General features: G+C 39.4%; 1 protein-coding gene across 2 annotated transcripts in view; it reads right to left on the reverse strand.

Annotated features, from left to right (window-relative positions):
- Positions 1-12,647, reverse strand: part of MDN1 (midasin AAA ATPase 1) — a 160,312-nt gene that overhangs the window by 88,284 nt on the left and 59,381 nt on the right. For both annotated transcript variants that reach the window (XM_008538002.2, XM_008538001.2), the window contains exons 19-31: positions 12,368-12,464; positions 11,026-11,139; positions 8,733-8,880; positions 8,358-8,468; positions 6,632-6,783; positions 5,930-6,108; positions 4,879-5,087; positions 4,548-4,694; positions 3,216-3,357; positions 1,758-1,892; positions 1,537-1,675; positions 533-671; positions 88-218 (exon numbers count right to left, since the gene is read on the reverse strand). In XM_008538002.2, coding sequence (XP_008536224.2) covers positions 88-218; positions 533-671; positions 1,537-1,675; positions 1,758-1,892; positions 3,216-3,357; positions 4,548-4,694; positions 4,879-5,087; positions 5,930-6,108; positions 6,632-6,783; positions 8,358-8,468; positions 8,733-8,880; positions 11,026-11,139; positions 12,368-12,464 — 1,843 coding nt within the window. The remainder of the gene's footprint in view (positions 1-87; positions 219-532; positions 672-1,536; positions 1,676-1,757; positions 1,893-3,215; positions 3,358-4,547; positions 4,695-4,878; positions 5,088-5,929; positions 6,109-6,631; positions 6,784-8,357; positions 8,469-8,732; positions 8,881-11,025; positions 11,140-12,367; positions 12,465-12,647) is intronic.

Below are 12,647 nucleotides of genomic sequence, written 5' to 3' on the forward strand. Positions count from 1 at the left end.
AGATCCTTACTGTGCATAAGAAGTAATATCTATAAAAACCAGACCAGCAAAACCATTAAACAGAGGGCAAACCTCTCAGGCATGTACCTGTTAAGTCTTTCCAAGACAGAGTCATCAGCCAGTGAAATCTCATCCAAGAGGAAAAAGCCATCCTCCTTCATGGCCAGAACTAGAGGCCCATCATGCCACTCAAAGAGTCTTGAGGTGTCAATTTCTTCCTACAATTTGGACAAGGGGGTGAAATTAAAGGGCAGGTGGCTCCACAAGACCATACACATGTAGCTAGTTGGTATGTGCTGGAATAAAGTGGTCATTCTGCAGAAAGTAAGGATCTGAGAACAAGGGACAGAACCTGTACAACAGGGTGCTTGCGAAGGCCCCTCGCAGACCAGTAAAAGCCTGAAGATAAGATACATATCAAACCTGGAATCAAACACCCCACCATGAACAAAATCCCGGAGGTGACTCATGCAGAGAGTCAACTACAGTTCTTTAAATGAATAAACACATCATCATTTGCAAATGAACAAACCTTGTCCTTTGGCTTCTGTCTCACCGGTCGCAGCCCCCCCAGGAAGTCCGATGTCTCCATGTGTAAGTGGCAGTTGACTGAGTATAATTTCTGATTTGCCAAGGCTGCAAACACCTGGCAGATAGTAGTTTTCCCACACCTGTCAGAGATACACACCAGATCAACAATGAGGATGAACTCCAAATACACACCCACAAACACCTCAGTCAGCAAAAATGGGGAGCCCTAGTGAGAGCCTCACTGTGGCGGCAGACACTGCCGGCCAACACAGGACTCTGCAGCCCTGGCTCAGGGTGCCCTCCCTCCCATGTTCCCTATCCAGCATGGCACATACTGCAGGAATTCCATCCTTTCCTACTTCTACCAACAACGATCAAGGGATTGGAAAGAAATTCAATCCTGACAGACTTTCAAGCGAATCTAGCTCATCTGCTGTTATCCTCTACACATCTATAGAATGCATGTCACTGTTTGAAAGAAGTAAATAGAAAAATACAGTCCCCGGGCCAGCCGGGTGGTGCAGCAGTTAAGTTCACACGTTCTGCTTTGGTGGCCTGGGGTTTGCCAGTTTGGATCCTGGGTGTGGAAATGGCACTGCTTGGCAAGCCATGCTGTGGCAGGCGTCCCACATATAAAGCAGAGGAAGATGGGTACAGACGTTGGCTCAGGGCCAGTCTTCCTCAGCAAAAAGAGGAGGATTGGCAGCAGTTAGCTCAAGGCTCATCTTCCTCAAAACAAACAAACAAACAATAAAAAACAGTCCCAATGATAATGGTGCAAGAAATCATTCTTTTCCACCACAAAGGTCTGAAGGTAGAGGAAAGTAAACAGATCTCTTGCTTGCTGCTTTAAAAAAAAAAAAAGAAAGGAAGAAAGGAAAAATGAGAAAAGGAAATGCAAAGAAAAACAAAGATTGCTTTCCTGATGTGTCCTTCCAAGATAACTCAAGTAATCCTAAGGAATTGAACTGAACCCTCGTAACAAGCTATTGTCACAAACTTTACCCGGTATCTCCAACGAGCAGCACTGGTTCACCAAATTCCAATGCCCTTCCCACCAGCATCGCCAGTCTCCGCATGCCCTCAGTCCACACGATGTGGTTAAACTTAGACTCCAATGTGGATGTCTGAGTAGACAATTTACCTATCAAAGGCAGAATAAATATTTACGTTCTAACATGAGTACAACTCAATTCATTCCACTCTAAATATTTTGGCCTACTCACTCAGCGATTTTAGGACATTTTCTTTGGAGAAGAGGGATTGAGGACACAACTTTTTCTTGAAATGTTTCTGAAGGACTTCTCGAATCACATCAACCTCCTCCTGCTTCCTGACTCGGCCCGCCAGAAGCATAAAACCTTAAAGGAAAAAGAAAAATGAGGAACTGTCAAGCGGCAATACCAAGGATGCTGAAAATACGAGGCAACAGCAAGTCTCAGTAGCTGCTGCTGGAGACGAAATCTGAAGAATTACTTTGGAAAACTGGGAGAAGTTATTACAACTAACCATATGCCTGCCCTATGCCCCAGGAACGTGACTACTAGGTAGACCCAAACACAAACACATGTGTGCACTAAAAGACACGTACAGCAATGTTTAGACCAGCTTTATTCATAGTACCTAGAAAGTGGAGATGACCCAAACGTCCATCAACAAGAGAATGGATAAACATATTATGGTATCGCCATAGAATGGATTATAACATAATAATAATAAAAACAGAATGAAGTTCTGATATACATAACAGCATAACTGAATCTCACATTAGGTTGCGTGAAAAGAAGCCAGAGCCAAAGAGTGCATGCCACAAGACACTCTTTAGATGAAGCTCAAGCACAGGCAAAATCAATCAGTGGTGACAGAGCACTGGTTGCCTCTAGGGGAGGTAAGACTGTCAAAAGCCATGAAGGAATCTACTTCGGTACTGGAAATATCCTAAATCTTGGCCCAGGTGGTGATTTACATGGGTACATACATATGTAAAAATACATTGAGCTGTACCTGAAATGACAGAGCACTTCACCCACTTTATGTTATACCTTAATAAAAGAGTTTTTTAAAGATGTGTTCCTCCCTCTCTCTACTCTTTACCAGTAAAGAAGAGAAAATAGAACTCTCATGGGTTAGTTTTATTTACTCTCCTTGCTTATTAACCACTCCATCAATGACTCATCACCACCTTTCACATCAGAAGATTCTGAAATGCTTTCTATCCCATCATGAAGAGGACTAAATAAATTCTCCCCAAGGATTAAACCAAAACAAACAATCCTGAGTCTCTGCCTTCTCTCAGAACTCGGACATTATCCGAACCATCAGTTTTCTGTATGTCTTTAAGGCACAGGTACGACTATCCATGGTCACCACTTCACAGAAGGTCCACAAAGACACCACCAACCACCTGCCTAAACTCCTAAAAGCACGGTGCCCACATCCCAACTCTCACATGTGGCCACCTGAAGCAAAGAATGAGAAAACCTTAGCAACCAAAACATTAGCACGTAGGCCTGCAGGAACAGAAGCACTTAAAAAGCAGTTTAGATTTGAGAGAGAAAGGCTCTGTTTCTGAACACCTAGTAAAATGCATATATTGACCACAATCTGGGCAAGCTGTGTTTTAACAAAAAAGTTAGATATCTAACATAACTTCACAGTTTGACAACATTTGATTGGGAGCATACCATCATTGGCTAAATGCTGTAGCCAGTCATATTCCTTCTCAGTCTGTTCAGCCAATCTGTACCTTTCAGCCCATCGAAACAGATCCCGAAGGGTGATAAAGCCCTGCTTTCCAGCAAACACGGAAGAACTTCTGCGATAGGACTGTTAAAGTACCAAAACAAATGAAAAAAGGCAATGGCAAGCATATAGCACAACTTATATAAAATTGCTAACAAATTTAAGCTCCCAAAAAATTGATTCATTCCACTGAATTAAGATTAATTTTTTTAAATGTAAATGGACTATAATCATTTGAAGAAAAATTTCAAACTCATGGATAAAGAATATAAATAAACAATGGCAGGCCAGCCCAGTGGCACACCGGTTAAGTTCACACGTTCTGCTTCAGCAGCCTGAGGTTCACCAGTTCAGATCCTGGGCATGGACGTATGCACCGCTGGTCAAGCCATGCTGTGGCAAGCATCCCACATATAAAACAGTAGAGAAGGATGCACACGGATGTTAGCTCAGGGCCAGCCTTCCTCAGCAAAAAGAGGAGGATTGGCAACAGATGTTAGCTCAGGCCTAATCTTCCTCAAAAGAAAAAAAAATGGAATTCCATCTCATATGCCATACAGAACAAGATTATGAAAATAATACAAATGGTAGCAAACAGGGAAGAAAATCAATCCCATAGTGTGGGACCATAGAACTAAGAATGTTAATTATTCTTAGTTTTCTAGAAAATAATGTGACAGTGAACAATTCTGATAAAGAACACATTTAATCCCATAAAATAAAATAAATAGGATATTCAAATAAAGAAAACACACTGTAGCTTTGCAGCTGATAAGGGAGAGCACAAAAAAAGTCTCTCTTTAGTTATGTCCATTCCAGGACTACAGCCATTTAAAAAACAAAGCCTGCAGTCTGTCAATGCCAAATTCCAACCTAAACAAAATGTTTCAATATTATCCACAAATAGGGAACTGTCGTCATATTCAGTCATGCACTGCATAACGACCTTTCAGCCAACGATGGACCACATACACGACAGTGGTCCCATAAGATTCGTACCATATAGCCTAGGTGTGTAGTAAGCCTAACAATGCATTTCTCAGAACGTATCCCGTCACTAGGCAACATATAACTGTATACCTAGCAAAAAAACTGATACTAAATTGTGGATTTACAAAACAAAACCAAAAAATGGATATTAATGGAATGCATGCTAAAGATTCATACTCTGAAAAAAATAAAGGACGAACTGCTGTTTCTATCTGACGAAACTGTCAAATTTTGATACAATCAACACATTCCACTTGAACTTAAGTGACAGAGAGATGAAATACCTGAAGATCCAGCATGACCTTAACCAACCTGCTGCAATAGGAAGGTGGCAAACTACACCGCTTGTGCAAGATCGTTTCCAATTCAGAACTAGGCAGTTCATCAAAGTGCAATTCCACAAACCGATTCCTGAAGGCTCTAGAAAGCATCTAGGAAACACACAGAAAAAACATGATAAAAAGAGCCTTTTCATCTAATTTCCTAAATGGAGGCTTTGTTATTCACCACAAAAAAAAATCCTTCAAAAAAGGTAGAAACATCTCAGTCTTACTAAGAAAGATTTACTACTTGATGCAGTAACAAATGGGAGTAATGGGGGTAAATGCAACACACCTTTCTGCCTCCATAAAGTCCTGGTGGATTCTGGGTAGCAAAAAGCATGAACCGAGGGTGTGCTTTAACAACTTCTTGTGTTTCTGTTATGAGCAATTCACGGTTGTCATCCAACAGTCTGTTCAGTGCCTCTAACACGTCAGTAGGGGCCAAATTTAATTCATCTAAGATAATCCAGTAGCCCCTTCTCATAGCATCAATAAGAACACCTTGTTGCAAATAAACATTAAGAATTAGTGCATAAATCAGTCCAAAGTTTTAAAAAACGTTATGTACAAATCAACAAATCCTAGATTATCATTAAATTTCAAAGCAAATTACTCTCTGCAGCTAGTCATGCCCCAAAATAATTTACGATGCTGAATATGAAGGAAGCATAATTTTCAATTGAAATTTTCCTTATTTCACACAGAGGCAGAGCCAATGGGGACAAATATCACATCTCCAACTTATTTTTTCTCCCTATGGTCTAATTTCATTTAAATCACCACATTCTCATATCTATTCTCAGGTTCCCTCTATTCAAGACGGCTGAATATTCTTGAGTCTCTAGGAAATAAAGCAAAAGTTCAACTGCACTCTTCAAAACTTGGCCCTACGGGGCTGGCCCCGTGGCCGAGTGGTTAAGCTTGTGTGCTCCGCTGCAGGCAGCCCAGTGTTTCGTTGGTTTGAATCCTGGGCGCGGACACGGCACTGCTCATCAAACCACGCTGAGGCAGCGTCCCACATGCCACAACTGGAAGGACCCACAACGAAGACTATACAACTATGTACGGGGGGCGCTTTGGGGAGAAAGAGGAAAAAATAAAATCTTTAAAAAAAAAAAAAAACTTGGCCCTAGTCCTATGTACAGCTGACAACATTAGCGGGGCCCCAAAGGAAGCTGGACCTTCAGCCAACACCCCTTAACTATCATATAGCTCAGGAAGAAAGAAAAACTAGCTGTTCGGGCAGAGGTCCATGTGCCTCAACTGGAAAGAATGAAGAGTGCTCGGGGAAATGGGTCTGAAAAAATGAACACGTACACCCACAGAACAGAATAATAACCTACCTTCTTTAAACACAAGCTTCCCTGAGGAGTCGGACGTGTAACAACCAATATACTCCTGAATATCCGTGTGTTCGTGATTGTTAATACGCACACAGTCATTACCAGTAGCTGCAGCCAGCCACCGGATCAGGCTTGTTTTACCAACTGATGTCTCTCCCTGAATCAGCACTGGATAGGTTCTTTAAAATGTCAGCCAACAACGCAATTTAAGAAAAAAGATAGAAACCAGAATTAATTCAAGTGGTATCAAAAAAAAAAAGACTATATCATTTTTCTTATATACCTATGCACTAATGGGATGTTTCTTAAGCCCTGAAAAGTTTCTATGTAAAATGCTTCCTTAGAAAATATTGAGGAAAAAAATTCTAACCTCTCTTGCACTACTTGTGAGAAACAGTAAGTGGGACTAGCTGTTGCTCACTTAACAAATAATGAGTGATGAGTATTCATCAGCAAAATACTGAAATCCAGCCTTAAAGATGGCCAAAATAATCTGCAGCCATATGGCTCCCACCAAAGATGCAACTAGCAACCATGATTTGTGTCAAGAGAAAAGTGACAGCACTGACTTTAGGAAGTAATTATTCACTGAGTCAAGGAATAACAATAAAGCACTTTAAAAGTTAAGGAACTTAAGACTAGAATGTCATCAACGCCTATGCTGGTAAAACTTCAGAGCAGCAAGAGAAAAGGTCTACACACCCTGCAGAGACCACTCGGACTATATCTCTCAGGTTCAGCTTGACAGAAGACGTAAGAACGTATGTCTCATCTATTGTAGGTTCCTTGTCTCCCACCGAGATCCAGTAGCCTTCGACCTGGATAAGCCGACCTCCTTTTGGTTCTGGAATAGGCTGAAAGACACAGAAGTTAAGAGAAATAACCTACAGTCCCATGACAACTATGGCATTCTTTCAGATAGGGGCATAAAACAGGAAAAGAAGCTGTCACCAAGAATGCTGCCTTGTTCTGGATGCTTCCAACATTAAAATCCATGGATGAAATATGAAAATAAAATTACTTTGAGGAATGAGAACAAAATGATACATATATTGGTTTTAAAATTCAGGTGGGGGTAGGTGGCGTTGGGGAAAAATTTGAATCAAAATAATTTTTCAGACAGTTTATGATTTAGTTCTCTTATTTCACCTACCAAAACTGTCACCCTGATTTAAGTATTTTAGTCAAAAAAACATGTATTTCATATAAACCATGTTCCCCAAAAAGAGGGCCAGTGTGTACTGACAGAAGGGAGCTTTGCATTATTATATTCTGGATCCCCTAGAAGACATTAACAATAACAGCAATCCTCCAGAGAAACTAATCTATTAAGGATAATATTGTGGATGACGGCATAATCTTTTTGAAGATATACTGGAAGTTATTAAGTTGATTTATACAAAATTGTCATTTTTATAGATCAAAACTAAAAATGGTCAAATAGTAGTCAGATCTATAGCTAGAGAAAAGTGCTCTTCTAGAATATTTAGTCCCCTGACTTGAAGCTACAATTATAGGCACCACTTTTAAGGGCTCTCCAGTTGACCTAGGGAGCAGTGGGGAAAAAGGATCACTAAGCCTTCATCATGTGTAACCATAAGCAATACACACAAAAAACGAGCAAGTGGAGGAGAATGGTATTGGAACAATAATCAAAGCAAGCTGGAGTCTTTTCTCAACATTTATGCAGGTCATCAAAAGTAATGAATACAATGTGTTACTTGCATAATGTTTTAAAAGGAAAAAATATTCACTCCAAAGTAACCATAAGTCCCAATGGCTCATTCTTCCTAAAGAGCAAGCAATCAACATATAAACAAGCCAGCTGATGAGCCAGTTTCTCTCAGCCTCTTTCAGTCCCATGCTATTCTGCAATTTCCTGTCAAATCGAAATGATTGTTGTATGTAATAGAAAAGAAAAAAAAATGCCCAACCATCAATCAGAAGGGAAATGAGTACATAAACTATGATGCAAGCAGACAACGAAACGCTGTGACCATTGGAAAGCACGTCACAGTGATCTCTGGTGTAGATATAAAAATATATCCGTGACACAGTTAAGCTAAGAAAGGAAGCTACAGAACATTCATGAGGTAGTCTTATTGATATCATTTATATCAGATATATATTAGAATTTACCTTGATAAATCTACATACACACACACACACACACACACACACGTCAGGATTGAATATATAAGAAAATAAAATACACACACATAATTTAGACGGAAAAGACTATAGGGTTCAAATCTCTAAAGAGTAGGATTCTGGGAATTTTCACCATCTAATGTTTAAATTTTCTGGAATAAACACATTATACTTTGATAATTAGAAAAAGTTTCGGAGAAAAAACCAAACAGCTGAAAATCTGACAATTCAGCCTTTCACTTACGTGAAACAAGTCAAAAATCAAAAAAGAACATACCTGCTTCAGCAGACTTTTAACATTGCCAGGTACAATGTGTTGACAAATGAGCTTCTGAACTATTGGGTGTGATGCCCTGTCAAGCTGTGTTAAGAAACCCAAACAAAAGCCCTGGAAAAAACACAAATTTGCATAATAATAATTACTCTTCTGGAATAAGAAGCCAACTTATTTCAGGAACAAAATTCAACCTCTTTGGTGGTGCTGGTTCCCAGAACAACTTTTAAATTTGGTACGATGGTAGAAAAAGGGCAGGGCAGCTCTGGTATGAGATGTTCTGGGCTAATCTGACTAAATGGAAAGGACAGGAAAATCCGGCCGGTGCATTCCCCACTCCCTCTTCCCATGGTAAGCCAAGATAGACGTTACAAAGACCTCATAGAGCGAGCGCTGGATGTTGCTACACGGATTGGAGGCTGCAAATCGCAGGGCCCTGCACAGAGTTCGGAGGCTGTAGTGAGGTTTATGGCCCGTCCCGTCCACCAGTTTGGTCCCAGAGTCTTTCCGCACAGCTGTGTAGAAGCTACAAAGAGGATGCAGTTCACGTGATTTTATCAACTAGTAGGTATTCACTATTTGCTATTGTTCCCATTTCCCTACAAAAGGTCCCAATAGCCATTTTTATAGATTAGATGGCCAAGCTTACATACAACTTCCAAAAGCATGCATTAAAACCTCCCAGACACTTTTTGAAATCTACTTTTACACACTTGGAGGCTATCCTTCAAAATAATAAAATGAAGATCAATTTCCTTTAAGATGGAAAGAGGAGACCGTGATTCTTAGTGAAGAGATAGTGAGATATGAGAGGCCCTTAGCAAGAATATTTGAGGGCAGGAGCCGGCCCGGTACTGCAACAGTTAAGTTCGCACGTTCCGCTTTGGCGGCGTGGGGTTTGCTGGTTCGGATCCCCAGTGCGGACATGGCACCACTTGGCACACCATGCTGTGGTAGGCTTCCCATATATGAAGTAGAGGAAGATGGACATAAATGTTAGCTCAGAGCCAGTCTTCCTCAGGAAAAAGAGGAGTATTGGCAGCAGTTAGCTCAGGGCTAATCTTCCTCAAAAAAAAAAAGAAGAAGAAGAAGAAGAATATTTGAGTGCAAACTCAGAGTTCCAGAGTCGGCTCTGTGATGAGGGGCAAATGGAGGACACGTGTAATCTACAATGGTGACGGATGAGCACACAGAAAGCAAAAGTCATGGTGTTTTGAAAGGCTATGGATATGGCTACAATCAACAGTGAGAAAATGTTAAAAAGCACGAAGACATCAAGACCAATACTATTGTCATCACCACACACTTCAGAAGTCCAGAAGATGACTAGATGGAAGAAGTTTCAGACTGAAACATGAAGTGCAAGAAATTCAAAAATTCATGAAATTCATGATCAGGTACCACAAGATCATGAACAACCAAAAACGTGTCATAGATGGAGTTTCAGTTCTTGCCCCAGTGGAATTTGGCTTGCCTCTTTGTAATCTGGCTATGTGTTCTTTCTTTTGTAGAATGAATCTACACTCCAGAAGTCAGCTGCTATATACGGAACATCACTACTAGTATTATCAGCACTTTGCAAGAGCCTCTGCTTTATAGCCACACTGTTTCATCCCCAGCTTTTTGAATTTTAACTACACATATTTATACTTTTATCCAAATATTCTTTGCTAACAAACAGTGTTCCAATTTTAGGTTGTGGTGTGATAAACCATTCCAAATCGTTCTGACAAATGCTTCCTTAACTAATCTATTTAAAACAGGGCTCTGTCTTTATTTTCTAATGCCCAGTTTGCTTTACGTGTTATTTTTCTTCACTTATCACAACCTAAAATTATAGTATGAATCCCCCTGTTTACTGATTATCTTCACCTCTAGAATTAAAGCTCCATGAGGAGAACCCGGATATTGTCTGTCTTATTTACATCTATATCCCTGGCACCTCGGCAATTCATAATTATTTGTATAAAAAATAAGGAACAAACCACAAAATGCAAAGTAGAACACTAAGATGATCCTATTTCAAAACCTTTATGTATTGTATATTTCTTTCTGGAGGACACAGAAAATTAAGTGACATGCCCAAGACGACAGAATTCATTTCCAACAGAACCAGTACTAGAATTCAGGTTATCTGATACAAAAGACCGCAGCCTTTCCATATGGCATACAAAAAACTGAGGGAATGTACTCAAACTAATGCACCAAGCCACATACCCACTCTGTTCTTTATTTGGCTAAGCCACTATTAATTCCACACCTGACTTGGTCAATTATGTCAAGCTTTCCTTCCCCCACATCCCACAAAGCTAGTATACAAACTGCAAAAAGTAAGATTTCATCAAGAAAGATCAAAACACAAGCCATTTACATCTCCTCCAGGGATTCAAACACTTAGCTATGAATACAGAAGCAAGTAGGAGAGCACTGTCTTATTGTTTACATATTCTCATGGGTAGGGATTCATAAGCTTTCTATGCAGTTTCCTTAGGAAAACACAAGTGAGTTCATAAGGTTTCAGCTTTAAAACAGAAATCTAAATAATAATCCTTCCATCAGTCTTCTCCACTTAGAAGCAAAAAAGAAAAGAAAGAAAAATACATACACAAGAGCACACATTTTTATGTTCAGAGGAAAAGTTTATAAAAATGAGACCCCCAAGAGAACCTACTTTATGATTCCTTGCACTGTGCTCTTGTTCACACTCAACCCTTTCAGATAATCCACAATAAGAATCTGTAAGTCTTCTTTACTTTCCAATTCTTCTACATAAAGTTCTGTGAACCTGTAAGACAATTTTTACATAATTAACACATTTTAGGAAATTAATACAGCTATTCTGACAATAGAAAAATACAAAATAGATGAGGGTATGTAAACTCACTTTAACTGCTTATAGTATAAAATATAAAAGCCTTTCAACTTGAGATACAGATTGACCACAGTGACATAAAAGAAAATGTAACTATTACCAAAAATCTATTATTACTTCTATGCAATGAACTCTTCTAGGTATAGTCCTTGCAAGAAACAGTTACAAAAATAAGACTTATTTGTCTTTATTTTCAGAAGTTGTTTTTGATCATAATTACATGTAACAAAAAATACATGCAACAAAAAATCCCCCCCATCAAAAATACAATAGCTGGAGCAAAGGAAAATATGCAATGTAGTTTATAAAATTTTCCTAAGAAGCTTCTATTACATTTATAATGAGGGAAGGGATTTAAGAAAATCTTAACACTATTTTAAAACTCAAAATTCAACAGGGGCCGGCCCCATGGCTGAGTGGTTAAGTTTACGCACTCCGCTGCAGCGGCCCAGGGTTTCACTGGTTCGGATCCTGGGTGCAGAAATGGCACAGCTCATCAGGCCATGCTGAGGCAGTGTCCCACATGCCACAACTAGAAGGACCCACAAGTAAGAATATACAGCTATGTACTGGGGGGCTTTGGGGAGAAAAAGGAAATAAATAAAATCTTAAAAAAAAAACAACATTCAACAGAAGGTTACCAACAATATATAAGGTCATTTATCTTTTCCCCAATGCTACATACATAAAACACCAGCAACTAAGTACTTTACTCATGTCACTCAGTGCTTAAAGATGAAAACTGAAACTTAAAAGCCCTTTTACAAATCATTAGCCTCATTCATGAGGACTCTGTTCCTAAAATGCACTTACACTGTTGTATGCTATAGTGTTATATCATTATGTGAAGTTTTCCTAATAGTTACAAGGCTATTTGAAGGAGGAAAGTTATTTGCTTTCAACAATGTCCATGACTCATTAAATGTCATACTAACAACACAAAAGAAAAAATTCTCCAGTATTCTGGAGTTTTCTGTATTCCTATCACCTATACAAAGTGGAGGAAAAAAACAAATAAGAAAACGATGATCCCTCTATCAGAGGTCCAGAAATTTCAAACATTATGATGAAATTTTGTTAATGTTACCAATAAATAAAGAGAACTTAAAAAAAAAAAAGCCTCCAGGCTATGCCCCCTTACCTGTTTCTTATTCCTGCTGGGAGATTCCTTTTGCCCACATCAGTTGCTGGATTCATACAGGCAAATAAACGGAAGTCAGGATGACGAACCAGTGGTTCTGTGAAAAGAAAATATAAATTCTCAACAACTTGTAATAATCACGTGATCAGCCACAGGTCCCCAGGGGAAGACTATCTAACTCCACAGAACCCCAAGCCAAGTAACCTTGCCTCTCAATCCATGCTTGCCTTTTCTAAAACGTCACTGAAATCAGTTTCCAGACCTATGTATACAACATAAT

The sequence above is a fragment of the Equus przewalskii genome, chromosome 9 (genome assembly GCF_037783145.1).
Source record: "Equus przewalskii isolate Varuska chromosome 9, EquPr2, whole genome shotgun sequence".
Classification (NCBI taxonomy): domain Eukaryota; kingdom Metazoa; phylum Chordata; class Mammalia; order Perissodactyla; family Equidae; genus Equus; species Equus przewalskii.